The sequence below is a fragment of the Sander vitreus genome, chromosome 21 (genome assembly GCF_031162955.1).
Source record: "Sander vitreus isolate 19-12246 chromosome 21, sanVit1, whole genome shotgun sequence".
In the NCBI taxonomy this organism is placed as follows: Eukaryota; Metazoa; Chordata; class Actinopteri; order Perciformes; family Percidae; genus Sander; species Sander vitreus.
The window spans coordinates 7,677,908-7,703,867 of NC_135875.1; the positions used below are offsets into that span (position 1 = coordinate 7,677,908).

General features: G+C 40.8%; 3 protein-coding genes across 4 annotated transcripts in view; all 3 read left to right on the forward strand.

Annotated features, from left to right (window-relative positions):
- kif19 (kinesin family member 19) overlaps nt 1-11,367 on the forward strand; it is a 50,616-nt gene extending 39,249 nt beyond the window's left edge. Inside the window, exons 10-20 of one of the 2 annotated variants that reach the window (XM_078279246.1) lie at nt 1,197-1,353; nt 1,503-1,677; nt 1,912-2,110; nt 2,324-2,594; nt 3,393-3,517; nt 3,627-3,790; nt 3,935-4,040; nt 4,766-4,889; nt 5,128-5,516; nt 10,018-10,186; nt 10,285-11,367. In XM_078279246.1, coding sequence (XP_078135372.1) covers nt 1,197-1,353; nt 1,503-1,677; nt 1,912-2,110; nt 2,324-2,594; nt 3,393-3,517; nt 3,627-3,790; nt 3,935-4,040; nt 4,766-4,889; nt 5,128-5,516; nt 10,018-10,186; nt 10,285-10,412 — 2,007 coding nt within the window. In that variant the 3' untranslated portion in view covers nt 10,413-11,367. The remainder of the gene's footprint in view (nt 1-1,196; nt 1,354-1,502; nt 1,678-1,911; nt 2,111-2,323; nt 2,595-3,392; nt 3,518-3,626; nt 3,791-3,934; nt 4,041-4,765; nt 4,890-5,127; nt 5,517-10,017; nt 10,187-10,284) is intronic. The other variant, XM_078279247.1, reaches the window with a different exon arrangement.
- A 1,189-nt stretch (nt 11,368-12,556) lies between these two features.
- On the forward strand, nt 12,557-19,022 carry LOC144536224 (uncharacterized). Its single transcript, XM_078279248.1, has 5 exons — nt 12,557-12,655; nt 14,795-15,464; nt 15,707-15,907; nt 16,207-16,336; nt 17,037-19,022. The coding sequence occupies exons 2-5, from the start codon at nt 15,071-15,073 to the stop codon at nt 17,506-17,508; spliced, it is 1,197 nt and encodes a 398-aa protein (XP_078135374.1). The 5' UTR covers nt 12,557-12,655; nt 14,795-15,070; the 3' UTR covers nt 17,509-19,022.
- Nucleotides 19,023-19,505: 483 nt separating this feature from the next.
- LOC144536242 (rap1 GTPase-GDP dissociation stimulator 1-A) lies at nt 19,506-24,836 on the forward strand. The gene is made up of 5 exons (XM_078279274.1): nt 19,506-19,575; nt 21,209-21,316; nt 22,820-22,942; nt 23,123-23,248; nt 24,364-24,836. Exons 1-5 carry the CDS (start codon nt 19,506-19,508, stop codon nt 24,834-24,836), a joined length of 900 nt encoding a protein of 299 aa, XP_078135400.1.
- The last annotated feature ends 1,124 nt before the right edge of the window (nt 24,837-25,960 follow it).

Below are 25,960 nucleotides of genomic sequence, written 5' to 3' on the forward strand. Positions count from 1 at the left end.
TTTTGAACATTTTTTTACTCTTTTGATGCTTTAAACGAACGCATTTCCCTCCCTCCCCTGTTTTTTTTCAAACTTTTTCAACGTTTTTCCTGGAGAAAAAAAAAATATTGTATAGGGGTTGTACAATTGACTTTGGGCAAGTAGAAGTTTTTATTAATTGCCAGACCGGACAAGTGGAAAAAAGAAAAAAGAAAAACCTTACCGTTGAACCCTGTATTTCATTACATTTTTGTTATGTGGGCATAGAATAGTGGACCCAAAATGCAGAGAAAAGGCAGGTAGGCAAGCAGCAGGTTAGAGCTCGAGGATTTATTTAAACAGAGTCTATACAACAAAAGGAGTCCAAAAATCCAGCAGGCAAAAACAAATACAAAGAGTTAAAAGAAGCAGGCAAAAACTAATGTCCAGAGTGACGCAACAAAAGAACAGAATATCAAAAACGAAGGAAATCCAGAAACAGAAACTACTGACCAAAAACTCACTGACAAGAAGACAGGAGTGAACACGGTTGGGAAACTGACACACTGACACAGTCCAGAAGCAAAGCAAACACACAAACTGACTGGAACGAACACAAACAATGATCTGACACAAGACAAGGGGAACACAAAGACTAAGTACAGAGGGTAACGAGGTAACAAGAGGCAGGTAACACAAGGGCTGGGAAACAGGTGGAAAACATCAGGCAATCACAAGAGCTGGAAAACACAGGGAGTAAACCTAGACAAGACAAGACAGAGAACAGACTATCAAAATAAAACAGGAAACAGAACATAAAACAAGACAAGACCGAAAATCACACAAACAGAAGGAAACAAGACATGACAGAAAACCAGGCTACCAAAATGACAGGAAAACAGACTACAATAAGACAAGACAATAAGACAAGACAAAACAACAATTTTGGTTTAATATAGTTTTTACTGCACATATCTTTGTAATTAGAGTAGATTGTTACGGCTTTTTAAAACGGATTGATTTGTTGCCAATAAAGCAGATTCAGATTTTTCAGTTTTTGTTAAAAACAGTATATAAATGAAGCTATTTACCATTTAATAGTATTTCATTCTGTGTTGTGGTTCCTTCCAAGAACCAATTTAGCCACTTAGAAAATGTTAATTCCTGTGTGAAATTTGAGACCCATGTAAATATCTAAGTATTCTTTTCTTTGTCTTTCTCATCGCTGTGCGCTTCAGGTAAAGAGGAACCTTATAAATGTGTCGTACCACATTGCTCAGTACACCAACATCATCTCAGACCTGCGCAGTGAGATCCAGCGGCTCAAGAAGAAGATTGCAGATCAGGCGAGCCGCCAGCTTAACTCAGACCGAGCCGACATCCGCCATGTCCAGGGTAAAGTCTTGTCCACAAATGCCTCCTCTCAGTATGAAGAAAATCTGCCAAATTAAGCGGTTTTCTAATATTTGTATTCTACACTGCGTGTTTTATGACTATTTCCTTATTCTCCTTTCCTCATCATCATCTTTCCTCATCTTTTATAGCGGAGGTCCAGGCCCACTCCAGCCACCAGAGTCAGGTGGAGATGGACCAGTTGAGGGAGCAGCTCCTGGATGCCTTCCGCCAACAGATGGAGATCAGGAGGAGCCTGATGGAGCTGGAAAACAGCAACATGGAGATCCAGATTGACACCTCCAAACACCTGTTAACCATTGCAGAGTCAGTGTTCAGGGTTTATATCTTTTCTTTCGTCCATAGCATACACACTTTAATCTGTAATCCCCTGTGACAGTTAGGAATACATTCATTTTACTAAAAGTTTGTAAACTGATTTACTGTATGTGTACCTCAACCAGTATTTATTATACCAGCTATGGTGAACAGAAGACAAATTATAAATGACATTATTATTGCTGGCAGTTCAAATGTTTGTATATATCCTTCTTTTCCCAGCTGGGAGCAGGAGCGGAGTAGGCGCAGGAGGAAGTGGCGGGCTGAAAGGAGGAAGGAAAGTGTCAATAAGGACGAAAGCGAGAAGGACTCGGACTCCCCAGATTCTCTTCCGGATAGCACAGAGACCCAGCAGGTGGCGATGGCCCGAGAAACCCTGGTTACACTCATGGCTGAACAGAAAAAGATCAACAAACAGAAGGTAGGATTCTTGATCTACTTTTTAAAACTAAGGAGAAATGGTACTTCTGTGTTTCTGTAGAATATAGAAACTAACCACTTCCCACCAATGCCTTATAAATAGTCTGGGCTTGGCTGTGATTTTACATCTCTTTACTTGAACATGGCATGTTTGAGAAATAGGAAACAAGACTGTGCGCACATCTCAGATCTTTCTGTTTCCTGCTCATGCAAGGCGTTGCTCGAGGGCAGATTTGTGGAGCTTCGGGATCGGGGCCGTCGCTTGGAGGAGCTGCTGCCTCGACGGGTGAGCTCAGAGGAGCAGCGTGAGGTCCTGTGCCTCCTCTGCAAGGTCCACGAGCTGGAGATCGAGAACGCAGAGATGCAGTCCCACGCGCTGCTCAAGGACAACGTCATCCGGCACAAAAACTTTGTGGTGCAGCGCTTCGAGCAGCACAGACACCTGTGTGACGAGATCATACAGCAGCAGAGACAATTCATTGTTGGTGAGTCTATCAGCGCTTAGTCTCGCTTTGCCAGACCTACCTCCACAGCGCTGCGGAGGAAGGTCTGGCGAGTCCACACAGCATTGCGGGATTGGAGATAAACGTGCCCTGGTTTATTGGCCTTTCTTTAAACCAATCACAATCGTCTTTGGCGGCGCAAAATAATCTCGAGAAGGAACTTGTTTTGGTGGAACGTGTACGTTCAAAGGTTGTTTTAGTTGTACAACAGAAAACTCAGATTGGACAGTCTAGCTAGCTGTCTGGATTTACCCTGCAGAGATCTGAGGAGCAGTTAACCATAGTCCTCAGAAATCTCCCGGAGTTTAGAATTCCAACTCAAAGGAAGCGGAAGGTGACGAACATCCGGCCGAATTTCCGGTGGTACCAGAACAATCCCGGAAATGAAACGTCGTGGATATAGACTAATCAGCACTAACTACAAAAATGTGTTGAAAAACCTCTATTTAATATATGTTGCTTGGTTAATTGCTGTGTACATTCTTTCCACAAGTCTGGTTTAGAGCTGCAACAGTTCGCTAAATTGATGAGTCAGTTGAAAGAAAATGAAATATTTTGATAATCTTGTTCAAGTCTTTTTTTTCAACCTCAAATTCCAAACTTTTGATCGTTCCCGTTTCTCAGATGTGAGGACTTTCTGCTTTTGTTTGTCTAGGATGATAGGTTTGAACTGTTGGTCGGACAAAACAAGACATTTGATGACGTTTGGTTTTGGTTTTAGGCACCGTGAATTTCTGGTTTACTGAATTGTATGTATGCATGTATGCGTTTGTGTTCCAGACCACAGTCTGCTAGTACCTCCACACCTCCAGGAGCTGTATGAGATGTACATGAGGGAGCTGGATGAGAGGAAACTGGACAGAGCAATGGCTCTGGATAAGGTGACCACCAGACACACCATCAAGGTAGCCGCTGCATGACCAATCACATTTAGAAACAAGATTATACAGAACATATTTATTAGGTGGCCCATATGAATATTGATGCTAATAATTTATACTATTCCTTTTGCAGGAGGGCTCTCTACCCAAGATCACCCTGCCCGGTCAGGGTCGTGACAACATGCAGGACATGGACTCAGACCAGGAGAGTGTACGCAACATGTGCTTGGATAACAGACGAGGCCAAGCCAAAATCCGTAGACACACTTTGCCCCCTATTCTGCCTGAGCCTGAGCTGTAAGAGGACATCTTGTTCATATCTTTTCCATTTAGAATCTATATAACAACTGCATTTACAGTAACAGCAAGTATCACAAAACCTCCATGTTCCAATGACCAAATTCATTTCTCAGTATTGATCTCTCTCTTTCCCTGCATCAGTGACAATAACAGAGTTTTTAAGAGCAGCCCTCATGCCAGGCAGATAAAAAACTCTGCTGTAATGACCCCACCTCCCATCCACATAAACGGGAAGGGCAACAGAGAGGTGAGGACAATTCTAATAGGCAGTATTTGCCCGTGATTCATTCCATTTCCATAGCTATCCCTGAGAAGTGCCTCATGCTGTTTCTATGTATGTTGTATTTTCTTTAATGTGTTTTGTTTTAATACCACACTGTAAAGCACTTTGTGCGGCATGTAATTGCATGAAAGGTGCTATACAAATAAAGTTATTATTATTAAAGTTATTATTATTATTAAAGTTATTATTATTATCATGCTGTGATTTAGTACACTCTATAATAATAATAATAATAATAATACTACTACAATATGGGTTCCTGTTTAAATTAAACAGGATTAATTAATTAAATTAATTAATTAAACAGATATTTCACTCTGGTAGAAGATTTTCATGTTCCACCCATGCGCCTCCACAAAAGAAGCTCCAACATAATTATTCACTCTCAACTCTTGCATTCAGGGTTTTTTTTCTCAGCTTTCCATGTTGAAATTTGTTCCAGGCTTGAAATAATATTACCGCCATCTAATTTTCTCACTATGCAAATGTCTCAGGAGTGTGAGTCATTGATGAGATGAAGTAAGAAGAGTTATGAGTGCTAGAATCCAAATGCCCTACTCAAAGTAAAAATGTAATTTTCGAGAGGCACAGAATTAATTCAGATGGCACCCAATCTAACCTCGACTGAAAGCAAAGGACCGCAGTGACTGTCCGATCATAATGTGGCACTCTGCATCTCATCTTTGCAGCTGCAGCCGCTGGCTCCTGAGAACTCTCTGAGCTACAGCCATCTCAGCCACAGTGTCAGCAGCCACCTGGACTCTTCACCCGAGAGCAGCGAGGCCGGGGCTGATATCCCGCTTTCACGAACTGGTAAGATGTGCAGTACATGTCAGTGGAGGGACAATCGGGCTGGTGTGAGCACATTCAACCTACACAAATTGATTGATTATCAAAATTGTTGATTTATTTTCTTCCGATCAACTCATAATCTTTCAGCACGGACGAATGGTTAGCTGTGCCCATAAAAGCATTATCAGCCATTCTTTCTGAGGTAGCCATTTAATGGGTGGTGAAGTAAAATAACATACATGTCCCTGTGTCTCCGCAGAGCGGCAGCAGATCCTAAAGGGGGTCCAGAACATTGTAGTAAAAGCAGCCCGTCGACGCTCCAAAGCCCTAGAGTTGGACGCCTTGCGGTTACCCCCTCCCCCCTCTCCCCTGGACCCCAAGAAGCAGAAAAGCAGCCTCTCCTTGAGTGAGGCGCCCCCTCGAGGTTTACCAATGCGACGCGGCAGGCAGCCTAGCCCTGAGCTCAGACACGCCACCTCGGACGATAACCTGTCCAGCAGCACGGGTGACGGGCCCAGCCTGCAAGTGACCTGGACACGCCCACGTAACCTTCATGTCGCCACCAAGAACCAAACACCCCGTGAAGTGGACTTTGAGGCTCGCCGCAAGAAGAGGCGCTCCCGCTCTTTTGAGGTCACTGGTCAAGCAGTGAGTATTTTCCAAATTCTGCATGTTGTTATTATTGTTCTATTTCTGAGTTCGTCTCAGGAGACTTTATGTGAGCTGCATTAAGTGCTTTTTGGAAAATAAGGGGAGGAAAGACTGCAAAGCAAGTGGCAACCAGTCTTATTATACCGTATCAGCTTATCACATTCTGCTTTTTAGTCTTTTTTTTATTATTATGGATGCACAACATACAGAAAAATAAGGCATCAAATCAGTCATCACTAAAATCTTTGGCGCTTCATTTTTTTTTTTACATAAACAGTGTAAAGATATTTCAAACATACATCTCATCATTCATATTCCAAATCCTTCACACTAGGACACAGACAAAAAAATTCCATAATCATAAACAAAAATATTAAACTAAAACAAACTAAATAATAGAGATGCACTGATTACAATTTTTAGGCCGATTCCGATTTCCGATTTTCTTTGAGTTAGGCCAGCCGATACCGATTTCATTTTTTCTAACCACTTTACAGCACACACAAATATTTATTTTCTATCTTTTCTTTAATAGAACATTTTGCAGAGAACATAGAACATTTTTTGAACAGATAATGGATCACTATAAAATAGAACTATATAAATTACTCCTGGTGTGGGAAATCTAAACACACATCTAAAGTGCAATGTTAGAACCATTTCCTTCTTTTCACATCCAATATCCAACTAAAAAAATGTGATTTTGGTTTTTGGTGTCGTCCCTCCATGCCCTACTTTTTCCTTGCAGGTGTTGCATATTGCAAACTTGTTATCTTCTGCACACACGCTGAAGAATTTCCAAACAGCTGACATGTTGCAGGTTAATTCACGAGGTTCCCTACATGTGTGAGAATAGCGCGGACACGCGTCTCACACCGCGAGCGGGTACGCGCGACACACAGCGGAAAAGTTGAGAGAAAGGAAATAGAGACTGTGCTGTTGTGTGTGCGTGTGTGCGTGCGTCCTTGAAAACTGTAACACGTATAACTTTTGTTGTCAGTTAATTGTAGCATTGACCGGCATGAAATCGGCATATGTCAGACTGACCTGCCGGTCGCCGGTCATGGCCAAGCACGTGAAAACCGGCCAATTCTGGTCACCGGCCAGTCTATCGGTGCATCTCTACTAAATAACACAAAACTACAAAACACACAAATCAAACAACATAATAAATGCACTCAGATAACACTTTTATCGTAATCCCTAACATTAATGTAAACGTATAAAATCAAAATCTCTATGAGACTGCCATATCTTCAGAAAGTCTGAGGTTCTGTCTTTACTATTATAATAAATTCTGTCCAAAACAAAGTAGCTTGAGAGTTCATTCCACCAGTGGACTATTGCTGGGGGGTTGGACGCCTTCCATTTTAAAGCTATACATTTCCTAGCTGCCATCAAAGCAAGATCTATGTACATACTTTCATATATATTCCACTTGTCAGACATATTGGTTCCCAAAAGACATAAACGAGGTGAAAGGGGAACAGACACATTTAAACACTGAGATATCAACTTGCTAACAAATTTCCAAAATAACAAAAGATGTTCACATGACCAAAGCATATGAAAAAAAGTACCTTTGTATTTCTTACAATGCCAACAAAGGAATGATATTTCACTGTTCATTTTATTTCATTTCTCTGGGGTATAATAGACCCTGTGCATTATCTTAAATAATGCTAATTTATGCCTTAAATTATAAGAGCATTTATGTACTTTCCTGCAAATAAAAGACCAATCTTCTTGCTGTATTTCAATATGAAGGTCTTGTTCCCACTTTTGTCTTAAATAGTCTGTATTTACCCTTGAGTTTGTAGTAAGAACACTATAAATCTTTGAGATAAGTTTATCCTTATTTTTCTCCATATTGTTCATTATAAAATACATTTTTGATGGTTCAGGTTCTTGCAAAGAACCATGCTCCAAGTTGACTACATGCCTTATTTGAAAATATCTAAACAAATGGGAAGAAGGAACTCCATATTTCTGCTGAAGCTCAATAAATGAAAATCCCCCTTTCAAACAAATGTGAAATTTCAGTTTAACAGGATCATCCCCACAACAAGAAATACCTGGATTTCTCCAAATTGGGGAAAACGGGGAGAGAGTATTTTTATATCCTAACAATTTATGAGACCATTTCCAAATATGGAGGCTATTCAGTATAACAGGATTTCTAATGATTTTAACCACTTCTTTAAGATCCATATATAGTAAACATTCCAAGTTATATGGACCAATGTGCAAGGATTCTATTCTTTTCCATGAACATGTTGTATCTAAAAACCATGATTTTATCTGTTTGAGCTGAGATGATGGGAAGCTTCAGGCCACATGAGCTCATGAGCTCTAATTGATGCAGCTAAAGGTTCGATAACAATAGCGAACAATGCAGGTGACAGTGGGCAACCCTGTATCGTGCCTCTTGAAAGTACAAAGGGTTTAGAGTAGTTAGCATTAGTTTTAACCACCGCCATAGGGGCACTGTACAAAATATGTATCCAATGACAGAACTTAAGACCAAAATAAAATGGCAAATAATTTGACAACTCAATCCACCTTCATGACAATAGTGAAATTCTGGATTTCCTGTTTATCAGGCTATCATGTATCCAAATGATTGGCAACCTACACATTAAGCAGAAACAGGCAACGTTGGCATTTACATGTACTTGCCCTGTAGCCTGGTTTTCCCTGGTGTAATGGTGTCACATATTACTGTATGTATGTGAGCCATAAACTCATGAAATACAGTCAGGTCCATAAATATTGGGACATCGACACAATTCTAATCTTTTCGGCTCTATACACCACCACAATGGAGTTGAAATGAAACGAACAAGATGTGCTTTAACTGCAGACTTTCAGCTTTAATTTGAGGGTATTTACATCCAAATCAGGTGAACGGTGTAGGAATTACAACAGTTTGTATATGTGCCTCCCACTTTTTAAGGGACCAAAAGTAATGGGACAGATTAACAATCATAAATCAAACTTTCACTTTTTAATACTTGGTTGCAAATCCTTTGCATTCAATTACAGCCTGAAGTCTGGAACGCATAGACATCACCAGACGCTGGGTTTCATCCCTGGTGATGCTCTGCCAGGCCTCTACTGCAACTGTCTTCAGTTCCTGCTTGTTCTTGGGGCATTTTCCCTTCAGTTTTGTCTTCAGCAAGTGAAATGCATGCTCAATCGGATTCAGGTCAGGTGATTGACTTGGCCATTGCATAACATTCCACTTCTTTCCCTTAAAAAACTCTTTGGTTGCTTTCGCAGTATGCTTCGGGTCATTGTCCATCTGCAAAGTGAAGCGCCCAGTCCAATGAGTTCTGAAGCATTTGGCTGAATATGAGCAGATAATATTGCCCGAAACACTTCAGAATTCATCCTGCTGCTTTTGTCAGCAGTCACATCATCAATAAATACAAGAGAACCAGTTCCATTGGCAGCCATACATGCCCACGCCATGACACTACCACCACCATACTTCACTGATGAGGTGGTATGCTTTGGATCATGAGCAGTTCCTTTCCTTCTCCATACTCTTCTCTTCCCATCACTCTGGTACAAGTTGATCTTTGTCTCATCTGTCCATAGGATGTTGTTCCAGAAATGTGAAGGCTTTTTTAGATGTTGTTTGGCAAACTCTAATCCGGCCTTCCTGTTTTTGAGGTCACCAATGGTTTACATCTTGTAGTGAACCCTCTGTATTCACTCTGGTGAAGTCTTCTCTTGATTGTTGACTTTGACACACATACACCTACCTCCTGGAGAGTGTTCTTGATCTGGCCAACTGTTGTGAAGGGTGTTTTCTTCACCAGGGAAAGTATTCTTCGGTCATCCACCACAGTTGTTTTCCATGGTCTTCCGGGTCTTTTGGTGTTGCTGAGCTCACCGGTGCGTTCTTTCTTTTTAAGAATGTTCCAAACAATTGATTTGGCCACACCTAATTTGCTATCTCTCTGATGGGTTTGTTTAGATTTTTCAGCCTAATGATGGCTTGCTTCACTGATAGTGACAGCTCTTTGGATCTCATATTGAGAGTTGACAGCAACAGATTCCAAATGCAAATAGCACACTTGAAATGAACTCTGGACCTTTTATCTGCTCCTTGTAAATGGGATAATGAGGGAATAACACACACCTGGCCATGGAACAGCTGAGCAGCCAATTGTCCCATTACTTTTGGTCCCTTAGAAAGTGGGAGGCACATATACAAACTGTTGTAATTCCTACACCGTTCACCTGATTGGGATGTAGATACCCTCAAATTAAAGCTGAAAGTCTGCAGTTAAAGTACATCTTGTTCGTTTCATTCCAACTCCATTGTGGTGGTGTATAGAGCTAAAAAGATTAGAATTGTGTCGATGTCCCAATATTTATGGACCTGACTGTAGACATGAGTCACAGGACTAAGCAGCACCATATTAGATTGTCGGTATAGGAGAAATTTTGAAATGTGATTATAATTTCTCACTCCACTTGCTTGCAGCTGCCTCAAACTAAGACAAGCACAGCTCAGAGGTTCCGTCCTCTGGACAGCACATCAGACCTCCATCTCCACAGCAACGGTCAGCCCCATGCTCCCATGCTCCGCCCTCAGTACAGAGGGGTCCTTCCTCTCACCAAAATCAGGGCACCCCACAACATCCAGCAAACAGGTAAACCGCTGTCACTGCCAATATCGACTAAGTGACGTTCCTCTGTAATAACCTTTTTTATTGAGCTTTGTTTTGTTATATCCCCTGTCTTTCAACAGGCTTAAATGCAGAGTCCTCATCAGCCCACATGAATAACCTGAAGCGAGGGCCCCAGCTGCGGCAGCCCCAGCCCCTCCTCTACATCACTACCACAGGAACCGGGGGCCAGCGCACACGCAGACACTAAGCCATCACCCAAATTTATCCTCAGCACCAGCACTAACACCCAAACCAGCTGAGCTTGGAGGGGAACCTGAGAGCAACCAAACCCACCCCGAGCCTCAGTGACTGACATTAGGCAAGATTGTGAGGCAGTATGTTGGAGACTCACCAGACAGTAGCTGGACACCTTCACACAGGTCTCCACTGTGCTTTGTTGTGGACACTGAGTGGCAGCGCGGACAGGCTCTGAGACCTATCAGCCTACGGACGCCAAAGATTGCTAGACGTACAGTGCATGTTCTGTGTGCATGTAAAGTGTTTCCACTTTAGCTTGCTGTTGTGCTGAATTGTTTATTCTCAAGTCAGGATGGTGTCAAGCTCACTATGAATGCAACACTGTACTAATTGTGTATTGTCAGTATATACAGTTTGGTAATGTTCAGTGCTTGTTATAAAGGCCAGAAACTGAAGCATAAACTAATGGGGGATGTTTTATGGGGCTCAACCGCATCGTAATGATGTAAATGAGAATCGATGGAAATGACTGCCTTTATTATTAGGATATTACACTAATGGCAACGTAAAACTGTATAATGAGAAAAGGCCGATTGTCAAATTGTTTCAGCATCAGTTTTTCTTGTAGTGCAGTTGTTTCAATGACTAATATTTGAGTAAAACAAAAACCTTGATCATCTTGATTGTTGTGCACTCCTGGATTGAAACTCAGTGTTGTATTCTCACACGCCCCGGGTCTATGCCTTTTCTTACCCAAACGTGACTGTTTAATGTCATGTCTGTTTGTGTAGATGAATAGTACCACAAGTTGCTTTTCCAGATTAGTTGGCTGTATTTTGATGAATTATTTAACTGTTGCCTTTTCTTTTATGTTGCTGTCATCGACATTGTTTTCGTAACTACGACTTTCTATGCTTTATTTTGTACTTTTTTTAATTTGTACCCCAATAAATTCAAAAAGTGAAAAATTATGTGTTTGCAGGAGTGAGAGAAAATGACAACAGTTCAGTTCCTAGTTAACAACATTGCTGCATCCATGCAAGACTGAAATATGCTATAATGTCATGGAAATGAAAAGTTAGTGCGAGACACAGGATGCTTTCTACTGATTGGATGTGTAATATTCCATAATGTCCACTAGATGGTGCACAGTAGCTACAGTACGCCATCTAATGGTCCATTTCTCTACTCACAACACATAGGTTTCTCCTAAAAGAAAACACTTGAGTAGTTTGCTTGATTTAGCATTTATAATTGAATTTTGGGATCATAGGCATTTTGGAAAGACTTCTATGGCTGATATTGGAGGCTGCATTTATTATTTTGTATCATAAGCAGCAAGTCTCTCTGCTATTGTATTCCCATATAATTAGGACTATACCATGGGACTATTATGTAAGCACTATTCAGAAAATACAGATCAGGATAAATATGATAAGGTGTATTTGGTAAATGGGTTAATTATTCTGTCTTCTAGTCTGTGGTTTGTGTGTGTGCTTTTTGAAGCACAACTATTATTTCAGAGATGAAGCTGCTTTGTGACCATACACCTTTCTGGAATACAAATTAAAAGCTCCAATTTATTATTTAGTTGGCATATGTTATTATGTCAAAACTAACTGCATGACTAATCAATGCTCCAAGTAAAGATTAGTCGTTATGTTAATAACTACTGCCATGTGTCAGTTAATTATTGCTCAGGCCATCTTAAGATATCATTCGGGAATGATTGTTTGGAGTCCTTGAGATTGACAAGGGCATCCACCCCTGCCCAAATAATAATCACAGGTGCTTCTATAAATTTGATGAGTAAAAGTCTATTTTTGTTCCAGATATGAGGTGGTTAGCATTCATCCAGATAACCAAGTAAAACTCACTTTCTTGCACTTGTATACTTTGCCATTTTAACAAGTTTGTGGCCGATAATACCTCCAAAAATGAGATTTAAAAAAGACAAGTAAACAAATTAAGTAAAAGATATTCATCCCGTTGTATCTGGATGAGATTTAGTCGGAAATACCGCCTCCTCTGTTCTACAGACAGCATTCTTATCCAATGAGCAATCACATGCTGCGTGATTGATATGTTAATTGACCAATCAGCGGTGGGATTACGGCTCTCGGGCGGTATTGCACGTACAGCTGATTTGCAACCCGCCGAAGCTACAGCAGAGAAGAAGGAAAAATGTCGCTGGCTTCGACGCGGACCGTTCTAGGATCAGTGTCCTTTTAGGAAAAATCTGACGGCAATTCGGTGAGTGGGACAGTCGTCACTAGTTGCATCCAAGGTTAGCGGTTAAATTCGGTCTGCCCCGTCCAGAACCGCAACCATTCGGTACAGTTTTACTCATTTTGTGCAACGTTTCAGGCCTGCTGTTTAGAAGAAGAAGAAAAACAGCAACGACCGTGCCTGGCAGCCATGATGAATGTTAGTTACGATAAATGTAGCATTGTTGATATAATTTGCGTCGTTAGTTAGTAATGAAAGGCAGCGCTGTTTCTCATATAACTACAAGTCAAAATTAGCCACTATGGTATATATGTTTCTAAGACGACAGCTGGAGAGGGAAAAGCTTGTCTTTAGTGTTATTGTAGAAAGTTTTGTATTTGCACATCAGCCGCCGATTCTGAGCGCGAGACAGACCGTTTAATCACTCGCTCATACGTCACACGTATCCCTAAACCATTTAAAAATTATTTTGTGAACACTTGGATAGGCACTTTCCACACAACAGTTATTTTAGTTAAAATAAAGAGCTGCCCCACATCTCGTCCAATCACAGGCGTTTCTTCTCACAGCAGCAGCTGAGCTGTAACGACCAGCAGACAGACAACAGTAGTGCTTGTTGACACAAAAACTTTGACCTTCTGAATTGCTTGCTTAGCTTTTTGTAAGGTCTAGCTAAACATTGACTGCATGGGTCTAACCCAGTGGTTCTCAAAGTGGGGTCCGGGGACCCCCAGGGGGTCCCCAACAAAAAGGAATCATTTATTAATCATTTCATCCATAAGTAACGCAATGACAGATTGTATGACTATGTTGCTCATGGGTTTCTTTAACTTTCTGTAATAAAACATCTAAAAGCAAAAATGTTATCAGGTAGGGAACCGTGGGACAAGGTCCTATCAGATGGGGGTTTGTGGTCTAATTGTGTCAGTTTAGGGGTACTAGATGTGAAAAAGTTTGGGAACCACAAACTAATTAATAACTAATCAGGTTTTCATTTGCTTTGTTTTTGAAGCTGTGCGAAATAATGCATTCTGGGTAGGTTTTGCATTTAGACGCACCAAGCAAATCCCACTCCTGTGATTTCTGTTTCTTTCAAAACGATGAATAAAAGTAAAACTATGACAAAATGCAAAGTTGAACAAGTCAATGCTGAATTTGGACTTTAGGGATGTATTGACTGCCACAGATGAAGAGCGCCTGAATTGTTTGGTGTTTAGTCTGCAGATTTCACCATATCCCCCCCCACTTTATGCACAAACAATGTAGTTCAAGACCTATTTTTTCAAAAGCAGTATTGAAGTAAAAAGAGGATAACAAAGAAAGATAAGAAATTCATATTAGGCTCATGAACCTATTATGATGCTTGCTTTATTCTTATTTGTTTAAAACTTTACTTATTTCTCATGTTATGTTAATGGAAGTGGTGGAAGAAGTTTTCAGATATTTTAAGTAAAAGTAGCAACACCACAGTGTAAGAAAACTCTGTTACAAGTCCATCATTTACACTCTTAAGTAAAAGTACAAAAGCATCAGCATCAAACAATACTTGAAGTACCAACATATAGAAGTACTCAATGCAGAATGGCCCCATTTCAGAATAAAATATATTATATTACTGTATTATAATTAGTGATGCATTAATGTGTTCATCGCTTCAATGTAGCACCTTGTTTGATCTTTTAAACAAGATGTCAGATATTCAGGAACACTACCTTAGCCGTGTAAGACACGCGCAACACATGTGAAGTGTGTGTGTGTGTAATGACAGCAGCTGTTGCTATGAACCTGCTCATGTCAGCCATGTGGCTGTGCACCATCAATAAAGTGAATGTCCACCATATAAACCCATATTTTACCGTAAATTTCCAAAGACACAATTAAGAATGAACACATGTTATCCCCCCAAATATCCCAATCATTATATATTATATATAGTCATTATATTTCAGATCAAACAATTATTATCAAATCTTTTAATGCACTTTTGGTTTTCCCACAGGCGTACTGTTAGCATTGTTAAGGATATTCAGTAATTATTTAGTACCAGAAATGATAAAGTCAACAGAGTTTTAACTTTCAAATGATTTTAAATGTGTAGTCCGTTACAAACAACGTAACCTTTGGTACTAACCATGATTTTTCTTTTTTCTTTCTTTTTTTCAGAATGAACCCTCTGCTGTGGTGCTGCTGTGAGAGATTATAAGCTTCATGAAACTGTACAAAGAAAGTGAAATGGTCTAACAGTTTTAATGTGGGAGGTTTTACCTTGACCATAGAGATAGTCAGCTTACGCTCCCCTTTTGTCAGCTATAAACATAACCACTTAGGAACATAGGAGTATAGTGTAACACTACATGGGCCTCTTGGGTAACGTGATCTGATAATTGAAGCCTCTGGAGCCTCCTCCCTCAGACAGAAAGTTAACAAATCAGTGAAGACATGGACCCATCTGCTAGGGTGGTGGGTCTGGATGCCCAGGGGAACATGGTTTTCACAGTGGTGAAACCAGTAATGGGCATCTTTCAGGTGTCTTCAGAGCAAACAGGTAGTGTTGCACAAGGGGGCATGGGGCTACAGGGTCTATCTGAAAACACATTGATCCTTCCTCAAGTGCAAGGCCAAGCTCTGGACCAGAACCAGATGGAAATGCACACCATACAGCCTCATATTCAGATGCCCCAGATGCAGGTTTCTGTCCCAGTCCAGACTGAGGTTATGTCCCAGAATCAGGACCCACCACCAAACTCAAGCACAAATTCAGAGTCCACTACCCACATGCCTTTTGCAGAGGTGTCGTCACTCCTGGATCCCAACATGAAAGGATCTAAGGCTCGTAAGTGGCCAGTTGTTTGAAGATAATACCAGCAGTCATTTAGCTTCAAAGCAAATGTGTAGTCTTTGTTCTTGAATTAAAAAAAAAAAAAAAAAGTTAAGTTATTTAAAACTTGTCACTTAAATTTGGTGAACGTAAAAGGAATTTGGATTTGAGAAGCAAATTTGACATTCAGATTTGATCAAATGCTATTAAATCCCTGCTGTGCTGATTCCCCTCTTCCTGTCTTGCTCTTATTTCAGGAAAGTATCTCATCTCGTATGATGAAATCAAGCGGCGCCTGCAGGCCCCGGAGAAGATGTCCCTGCGCTCCCTGGCAGCCTACACTCGGGTCAGCAGAGGCCCAGCCAGCAAGAAAACACTTCTGGAGTCACTCAATGTACTCAGCCTCACGCCAAGCACAACTACCTCCGTGTCCTCCTCGTTCTCCAAACTCACTGAAGGTGACAGGGATGTGTGTTAGTGTGGACGAATATACTGTATAAATTTGACACAACAGGGAAGCCTGCAGATCTCACAAGTTAATATGATTCTTCCTCTAACTGTGAGCGTGCCCTTACCAACAACGATTAGGATTTATCCTTATGGCATCGCGCATATCTGTACTAAGTTTCATGAAAATCCATTGAATCGTTGTCGAGATATTTCACTGAGGATCACAAACGTTTATACAATTCTTCCTCTGGAGACGATGAATATCTGTAAGGGACTAAACTGTGTTTTCATTTGTGAATGTGTTTAGGCGACACCAGAGCTTTGTGTGACGATATGAAGGACTTTTCCCATGACTACATCGACTACAGCAACATGGCTAAACAGCTCATCCCCGAGACGAACACAGTTCAACACTGGTCCAAAATCATTGAAACTAAGTATGTACTGTATGTCCTTGTTGTAACATGGCCTTCAAGCCTGTTTTTCTAAAGGCTCTGACACACCAACCCGACTGCCGACCGTAGGCAGAAAAGGCAGTCGGACTGAGCAGTCGGCTCCCGTCTCCCCGAGTTGGTCAAAAAAGTGCCTCGGAACACACCGAAGCGACGCCGATTTGAGCGTACGTTCTGCGCGTGCGTGAGACGTAATACATCTCCATAACAGCAGGCGGCGCTAATCTGTATTGTTGCCCAAAAAATGAAAACCGGAAATGACTGAACATCTCTCTAGACCTAGTAAACACAGAGCACGCTGTCGTCAGTCATTGTTTTCATCAGACTGTGTTGATAGTAGTCAAGAAGGATCGTTGTTGTCATTACTCGCTGAACGGAAGAAAATACGATGGCTATAAGAAGATACTGGCGTTGTCAGCTCTCAGGCTCTCCGGTTTTCTCGTGTACTGATTCGCTAGTCAAAGGCTAGCACTCCACCAATCAGATTGGTCATTGAGTCCGACTGCCCACTGGCCAAAATGAACGCCGACGGCTCCTCCGACTGACGACGGCACGGAACACACCAAACAGACTCGAGTCACCGACCTCGCCAGACTGTCTGACGGCCGATAATCGGGTTGGTGTGTCAGCGCCTTAAGGAACCTTAGATAAACCTGAGTAATAACACTTTCTTTTTCTCTCTCAGGAACCACCTGGAGGATATGAGAAAATGTTTCAAGGACCCGGTCAACAGCGGTGCGTTTGACAACGTCACTCACGGTCTGGGTCTGGGAATGTTGGACGTTGCACTGGACATGATCATTATGGTAATTGAGCAGCAGATTCGGATCCTGTCTGGCGCCGCGGCATCAGATCCGGCTGACTCTGGTCCGCCAATGAGGCGCATCCGCAGGCGCCTCCGCAAAACCCGCCCAACTGACAACGAGAACCCTCACAAGGTGTCTGGAGGGGTCAAAGAGCAAGGGAAGGCCATTTCAAAAGGCAAGGGGCGAGGCCGAGCCAGGAAGAAGATAAGGCAGGACACTGGAGCAGCTGTTCCAATGGAACCCCAAGCTGAGCAGTGCAAGCCAGACGATGTGGAGAATAATGTCCTTACCCTGGTTTCTGTTGGATATGAGACTGTTTCCAGCGGTCTCAATGCAGCAGGAACTGTTTGACAGCTGCTCACAAGAACCATTTATAGTCCCTTTCAAAGGCATACTCAGCGATGGAATTCGAGCTCAAGAGCTAAGCACAAGTTTAGCTCCTGTGAAGGAGATCACAGTTGCACACAGTGAGCTCAGCATCAACAGATAATGTCCCATCTTTAAGTCAAACTTCAAGGAATAGTTGGACATTTTGGGAAATACACGTATTAGCTTTCTTGACGAGATTGATACTGGGGCTGAACAATTCATCTGAATTTTTATCAAAATAGCAATATGGATTAGTGCAATTTCCAAATCGCAGGAGGCACAATATTTGTTTAAGGCAACATATGTGTCAAAATAGCATTCTGATCTGTATTAAGTATTATGTAGTGCTGCAGAGATGTGCTGAAAAAAAAAAAAAATCACACCATAATCATTTTCAATACATTTTTCAATTAAAATGAGAATGATGCAAAAAATATCATTCCCTCCAATATCGTGACTCAAATCACAATATTAGTCAAAGTCGTCCATCTCTAATTGATACCACTCCATACTGTAAATATGAAGCTGGAGTTTGAGTTTTGTACAGATTTAACTAACAAGATATAATGCATTAATTGGTGAGTTAAACGTTCTGGTAGGCCGATTTTGTTGCCTTCAGACAAAGCCAGACTAACTGTTTACCCCTGTTTCCAGTCTATATGCTAAGCTAAGCTAACCGACTGCTGCTACATATCGGTATATGGTATCGATCTTCACGTCTAACTCTTGGCAAGAAAGCTATAAAGCACATTTTCCAAAATGCCAAACTATTCCTTTGAGTGAATAATCTTGTTTCTTTAGTAGCAGGTTTGTAGACGTATGTGTGTAGTCTAACTGAATCCAATTATATGCTATTTTTTATGCTATGTTTTCAGTGAACAGACAAAAGTCCCCATGTATGTAAACATGTTGAACACTGTCCATGCACAGATATACAGCCCATAATGTAGAACAGATCATATCAGAGGTCTGGATTATATTTTTTGCTGGTGGTACAATGTCTCTCGTTTCCCTGTTGTATTTATTAGTTTTCCAATCAAACATCTATCGTTCTGTACTAGATTGTTGAAAAAAATCTATTTTACTGGAACCTCAAGAGTTGAGTAAAATATAAAGATTTCATTTTTATAACTTTGATTCTGTTATGGTCTTGTGATAGATGTCCTGAAATGGAGCAAGCTGTGCCTAAATGTGTAGATCATTGAGTTAAAAGAGAGAATGGCTTCATATATTTAATTTGGACATCTTTCTAAGTGACTCTAACATTGTAGTATTTGTCTAATCACAGAGCGAAGTAGGGGCGTCCAGAGGTCGGGGGTAGATCATGTTCGGTCATTCAACATGTGATGATGTCGAGAATGATCATTTAGAATAGTGAAATTATATGGAGACATCGGGCTGAAGCATTGCCGTCCAACTCTGTTCAACATTTTGCATTTCGGGGGGAAAAAAGCCATCTAATAATACACTTGTGAATAAAAACAGATGTCCCCGTCTGTGTTGTTATTTTGTCTCGGATTTACTAGAAACTGAAATGCATTGTGGGAGATTTTAGGGTGGTAAGAATACACTCAGCTGAGTAAGCTAAGTGCTAATACCTTACACACACACACACACACACACACACACACACACACACACAGGAGAGAGAACAGCTTTAGTGAGGATTTGCTCTGTATTAACACAGGGGGACAGAGCCAGCTAAGTACAGGTGTTTACAAAACAAAATAGACAATTATTTTATTTTTGCACAATCAAACAGTGCAGGATGGGAAGGAAGTGCGGCAGTGGGATTAAATAGGCAGTGTATTGAAGTAGGTTTCCTCAAAGCCACAGCTAATGACTCCAAAGACTGGCACTAAAAGAGAGAAATCTGACAAAAGGAGAATAACAATAAAGTGCTGTGTATTCTGCACGAAGGTGTCAACCTGAGAAAGCTTCACCACCAGAGAAGAATGGGACACCCTAATGTGCCACTCATGTACACTTACGCACGTTCCCACAAGGATAAACACAAATCCAGTCGATTGCAACCCTACACACCAAACGGTGAGTGGAACAGTATCATGGTTGATGATCGACAGCGTGAAGTTGGTTAGATGTTGGATCTTGATATTAGCTTGGACCTTAATGTGGTTATAAATACAATTATATTATAAATTATATTATTGAATTATTAAGTTATACATTTTATTCATAGAAGCTACACATTTGTTTCAGTAATGCTCACGCTTCTTGTTCAAACATGGAACCTGCTGGTGCAACCAGACTTTAATACTGTTGGCCAGTGAGCAGCTTTATTAGCCAATAAAGGGTTAACTGTCTTATAGTAGTTTTTGGTGGGAGGAAATGTTATTCATTCGCACACATTTTCACAGCTAGTGAAGGAACTCAAACTTGTGATCTTTCAGTCATGAATTCTTTAAAGACCATGCCAGTGTTACACTTTTAACTCGTATTAATAATCTAATAAATAAACATGTACTGTAAGTACTTTATTGCTGAACATCTTCAAATGCATCCTTGAAAGTTTATGATTTGTTCATGTAATTTCCCTACCATTCTACTCAAACATTGTTTCCTTTTTATTTGTTAACAGCATGACAATCAATTAGTCAAATCAATCTATCAAAACTTAATTGAGTTGTGTAGTCCATCACAGTGAGCATCAATGTTGCATTAACTTTTGCCAATTTACATTATCATTGTGTGGTTATGCAGTTTAAGTAAGGTTGATTGTGCTGCATTTACTTTTCACTTGAATGCGTTCCACAATTTAAGCCATTTTCAAGAGTTAATAGGTCTTTATATGGAATTGGAAACATGGAAACCAATTGCTGTCAGGAATGGTAGAGAAACTACACTGACATGTGTCAAACATGATGTAAGAGTATCTAGCTTTGTAGTAAATGGGCTAAGACATGCAAAACTACTTATATACTCTAGTTCAGCCCCCCAATATGCCTCCACATGCTTCTGTCTTAATAGTTAATGATTTGCTGAAGTAAGGGCTGTGAATACAGTGGTTACAACTACTGACCACCATGTGTCACTTTGTGACATCTCTGTATAAGTTAATTGAAGGACCACTCAAACGAATCGGGTTGGAGACTGGAGTTTTTTTTTAAATATTTGTACAGACAAGATGGGACGATCGGACTAGAAAAGTGCTTACTACTGAAGGGTCCTTGACCAAAGCACTTACTGTAAAGCTGAGTATGGCATTGTTGTGGGCAGCAGCTCATTGGCAGGCATCTATTATCTCGAGACTGGTACTGTAACTCAGCTTTAGAAATGTTTTAATAGATTTCCATGAGTAAATTAATTTAATAGAATGAGTTCCAGAGTCAAATATACTGTAGTTAGTAGAGTTATATTTGGCTACCTCGACAGTTAGTGAACCAGATACCCTGGTCATTTGGTCTAAACCAGAGAGAGCAGTGGCTGACATCTGGTTGTTTTGCAAATAGGATGCACAGGAATCAAGTGTACCTTTGCACAATTAGTCAAATTACTTGCAGGATTCTTTCCTCCCGATTTTTTTATTTATGAGCAGCCGCTCTCTCTCATCCGACTTTCACGTTTCCTATGCTTCTATACATCATCCATACCTGCTGGCCATTTACTTGTGTCCCATTTTATGACTCTTAACATGTCTCCGTTTCCCCACATCTTCCCACAGACAACCTGAACAATGCCTTAGGCTCTATCAGAGTGCTTGGTTTGGAACTGATCGCAGACGAACTTAAACCACATCTGAACACAGTGCTGATCAACATTAAGGAAAGAAGTGAGTTTATTTAAACTCTTTAAAAATATGAAATATATTTCAAGCTGTGCTATCCATCAAGCCTCAGCTATAACACTGGACAGCATTAAATATATCAAAATGTGTTTAGGTTTCATATAATGACAGGTTTCAGGGTGGGTTGTCTTTTATTTGATGTGATTTGAATTGCAAAATGCCCGACAGTCGATGCCGTACATGCAGTTTACATTATTTATGTCTTTTCTAACACATATACCTTAAGACATAATGCCTCCCACTCATAGTGGCAGCTATATCATAACAGCTCCCCATTTGGAACGATAAAACCTGTAGCATTAAAACCACACCGGTGAGGGATGGGTAGCTAGGGGTTGAGAGGCTATAAAAGGATCAGGTCTATGACAGATGTAAGTCCTCGGGACATGTTAAGCTGTATTTGTGTCTCCTAGCAAGAGAGCAACAGAGGCATAGAGAGGCAGAGGAGGTAGAGACGGGTTAGAGAGATCACATTGAAAGTAAGGCTGCAACAGATTCAATTCAGTACCATTAAAGGAACAAATCATAAAAAGATTTTTTTTAAAAACAACTTGATATACTTCATGCAACTTCATCTTTCAAGCCAACCTTTGGCTTTGGCTTCATAAAGAGACTATATTAATATGTAGGGCTGTCAGCATTAACGCGTTAATCGCGATGCGAATTAAAATATCACAGAAGCACGTCAAGCTTGAGCTACCACCTACGAGCTAATTAACGTGACTCAGGTTGATGCTAGCAGGCTCAGGCAAAGCACTATTTTGGAGAGTGCACTCGCCAACCTGTTGATGAAACCAAATCCAAAAAAAATTACTACAGCTCTTGCGAAATGGGTGGCAACTAACTGCAGACCTGTCAGCATCGTAGAAGACTCGGATTTTAAAGACGTACTACGGTTGGCATGTTCTGACCCGTCTTATACATTGCCATCGAGGGGGACAGTAGTTTCACGCAGACACAGCCTGTATGACACGGAGAAAGCAGCCCAACTGGAACTGCTGCAAACGCTGTCTCATTAACCGGTGATCACTGGACGTCAGTGAGTAATCACAATTATTTAGGAGTTACTGCACACTATATTGACTCTGGTAAGGATAGGGATTTTTAGTTTTTTAGTTAGGTACTTGGAGAAATTGTGAAATAATGACAGATTCACACATTTTTCTTTTGTTTACAGTAAATAAATAATAAACAAATAAAAGTCAAGTTCATAAAGTAACTTTCCTTGCATTCATTTGATTCCCCATCAAGATACACTGGTAAGAATTGCTTTCCGTTGTTAATATGTACTTAAAAACAGTTCTAAAATGCAAAATAATAGAATTTTAATCATGTGATAAAACATGTGATTGATTACGATTAACTATAGAAATTCAGCGATTAATCACGATTAAAAAAAATGTATCGTTTGACAGCCCTATTAATATTATATTATTTGGTTATTTGTAGCAGTGTTGTGTTTACATGTGTACCTCTGCTTGTGTCCAGCAAAAGGCGCTGATGAGCAGGTAGTGATCAGTGGGATCTTGCCAATTCTGGCCCTGTCTCTGAGGAGCAGGGGGCCCCTTACTCTGCTGACCGCAAAACTGGTAGCTGAACTCGCCAAAGAATGTAAGACACAGATATTGATCATTTATTTATACATAGTTTCTTATTCAAACCCCAGATTCTCTAAAGGTGCATTTTCTGTTGGCTGCCCTTAAAGCCCGCTGCATTGTCTTTATCCTTTGTATTTTTTATCAGTGTAGTTTTACGTTCATTCATTGCGTTGTTTTTATTGTTTCCTGTCAGCGGTGGTCCGTAAAGGTTTCAGTGACGCGGGTTTGGTTACGGCTTTGCTGTCTGTGCTGACCAGTCCAGACCAAGAACTGCTCCTTCATGCTGTAAGAGCCATCTCACGCATGTCCTATGACAGCTGTAAGTAAAATAAACCAATCAACAGAAATAAGTAATTATGTGTTTAATTGTAATACATATGTGACCATACCCTACAGCACTGGTTCTCAAACTGTGGTACAAGTACCAATGGTACAGCTATAATCGGGCCTTAAAAGTTAGGCCCGACAAGGCCCGAGCCCGACAGAATTAGTACATTTCAATCAAGTACATTTTGATTGACAGCTTTTTAAAAGCCCGAACCAGTTTACAGCCCGACATTATTCAAATGTGCGCACGGACACAGCTCTTTTGCCTTTTGTCAAGAATGAGTCATTTATACATTTTTTAAACATAATTAATTCATGACTAACGTAGGCTATAGGCCACTTGGAAGTTGGAACAAAGACATCGTAACATCTCAGCACTCTAAATAGGCCAACATGCCTCATCAGTGACAAATTCCCTGTCGTTTTGCTGTCGTACTTTAACAGAATGTCGCATCTTTTTCATTTCACATAACCCACTGGCTCATTATTCTCATTATACACATGGTCAAAATTTTTGCCGGTGCAACCAAAACGTAATCGCCAGAGGCCAGCCTCCGTTTCACTTCCTCAGCATCCATTTTCGCGCTAATCGAAATGCATTACCGGACTGCTCATTTACTGCGCAACCTGGAGCTCAAGCCCGAGTCCGTGTAAAATGATAGAAATTAAGACCGTCGGGTCCCGTCGGGTTCGGGCAAAGATCTTCAGCTCTAACCACTGGTGTACGCAAGCTCCCTCTATTGGTACGCGGATGGAATTAGCTTGCTACATAGTTACATAGTTACGTTCATACAATGCGCATACATCCATGATTTGTTACGAGCTGTGATGCAAGATAGTAAGCAGAGGTAAAATGAATGGTTCAAAAACACTGCAAACGTGGGCATTAATGGCGGTACTTAGAGAGCCTAATATTTTCTGAAGCGGTACGTGGTGTAAAACGTTTGAGAACCACTGCCTTACAGGACTTGAAGCCAAAGTTCCACTGTGCATTTTACATTGTTTGACATCAGGTCACAGTTTTTCAGTGATGTAAAGTAATGTGATATAAAATGCTACACAATCGTCTATTTTCTGTGCCTCTCTAATTCCCTCTGTCGCCTTCAGCTAAGCTGCAGGAACTGTTACTACGTCGAGGTGCAGTGCCTTGTCTTGTTGCCATCCTGCTCCGTTTCCCTGAGACGGAGGCTCTGCAGGAAGTGTGCCTTCAGGCCCTCTGTAACCTCAGTGGCATGGGAGTGGCAGAGGAGGCTGGCATGGTCTGGGAAAGGGGTGCATCTGTGAGGCCAGGAGAGTCGGTTTTTCATGGCGTTTATCCTCACACCTGTGGTCTGGCCTCCTCTGTGACTCTGGTGTGTGTGTCTCAATGGGCGCCGGGTCAATACGCGGTCAACATCGAGGTTTTCCAGCGCTGCTCCTCCTCTTTCTGGAGCCTTCACGGGAACAAACGGAACACTCGTTGGTTCCCGTTCTCCAGCTTGGGAAGCTGTTCAAATCTATACAAGGTGATCAAGTTCTCTACAAGGAATGTTCCCCGAACTAAAAGTCTGAAGACTCGCGTGTTCCACACTTTCCTCTGACAGCTTAAATACTATATAATATAATCTGGTATTATAGTTATATCAAACTCTGAGGGGATTATACAGCCTGTCTAATTGCACCACCAATTATTGGTAGGCTACACACCAAAACACCAGGGGAATGTTTACACACCATAATGCCCTCTTGGACATTTACGTTATTTGTGTTTAGGACCCCCTCGAAAATGAGATGCTACATCTCAAGGGGCTATCCTTTCAATACAATTCTAATGAAATGCTACTAAATGTCTCATGTCAACTACTGTTGACTTTTATCTTATATTTTTGCTCTGTTTGTTGTCATTTTGACTTCTATAACCACCTGCTTAATGTAAAATAATAGTCACAGCTCATTTTAGTGATTCAGCTATAATGGGATCCTATGCCATGCAGTACTGTTTGTTTTTTGTTCAATAGTTGAATCAGGAATAAGGAAAACGCTATGAGTAAAAACTTTCAGAACATGAAAACCTTAAAAAAATGAATGTTCGAATGATGTCCTTGCTGTGATTTGTACACAAGTGCTTGAAATAATTGTGAATTTCTTTTCTAGGCAGCAATAATGATCCACATTTTTTTCTACAGTGCAAGTGTTTCATTTTGTACTATGGCTCACTCAATTTTCGTGATCTTTGACTCCCACTTTAAACAATAAATGCCTTGACTTTTAATGTGTGCATGTGTCTTTACAGCAGGCGAACAAGGTCATTGTAGTCAGGGGTTAGTTTGTAAATAATGTGAGCACACAAATAACTAATTTGCTGAATTTGTAATAACTGACATCTGTTTATGCAAAAAAGATTTTTCTTAATTCATGCACACAAATGATGGATTTGAGGGTACAAAAAACTATTTTCTTACATACCGACAAAAGAACATACACAAGCAATTAACACAGAAGACTTTTCTTTTTATTTTAAACAACTTCTTGCACAATATGAAACTCCAACATACCTATTTGAGGTGTGAGTAAAAAAAAAAAAAAATCTCACTCCCTCTTCAACCCTACACCATAACTTGTTTGGAAACCCTAGGGGCACTGCGTCCACATGCCACGCATGATACTGTATGATGGATCTGCTAAAAGCTTGGCTGCCTGGGCTCAGTAATCCGATTCAAATCGG

Bases quoted from the DNA above. Each gene is read 5' to 3' on its own strand.
- LOC144536242 (XM_078279274.1), top strand. From the start codon at position 19,506: ATGTACACTTACGCACGTTCCCACAAGGATAAACACAAATCCAGTCGA. The intron at 19,576-21,208 runs GTGAGTGGAACA...ATCTTCCCACAG, and splicing joins GCAACCCTACACACCAAACG to ACAACCTGAACAATGCCTTA. The intron at 23,249-24,363 runs GTAAGTAAAATA...TGTCGCCTTCAG, and splicing joins ACGCATGTCCTATGACAGCT to CTAAGCTGCAGGAACTGTTA.
- LOC144536224 (XM_078279248.1), top strand. From the start codon at position 15,071: ATGGACCCATCTGCTAGGGTGGTGGGTCTGGATGCCCAGGGGAACATG. The intron at 15,908-16,206 runs GTGACAGGGATG...GAATGTGTTTAG, and splicing joins GTTCTCCAAACTCACTGAAG to GCGACACCAGAGCTTTGTGT. The intron at 16,337-17,036 runs GTATGTACTGTA...TTTCTCTCTCAG, and splicing joins TCCAAAATCATTGAAACTAA to GAACCACCTGGAGGATATGA.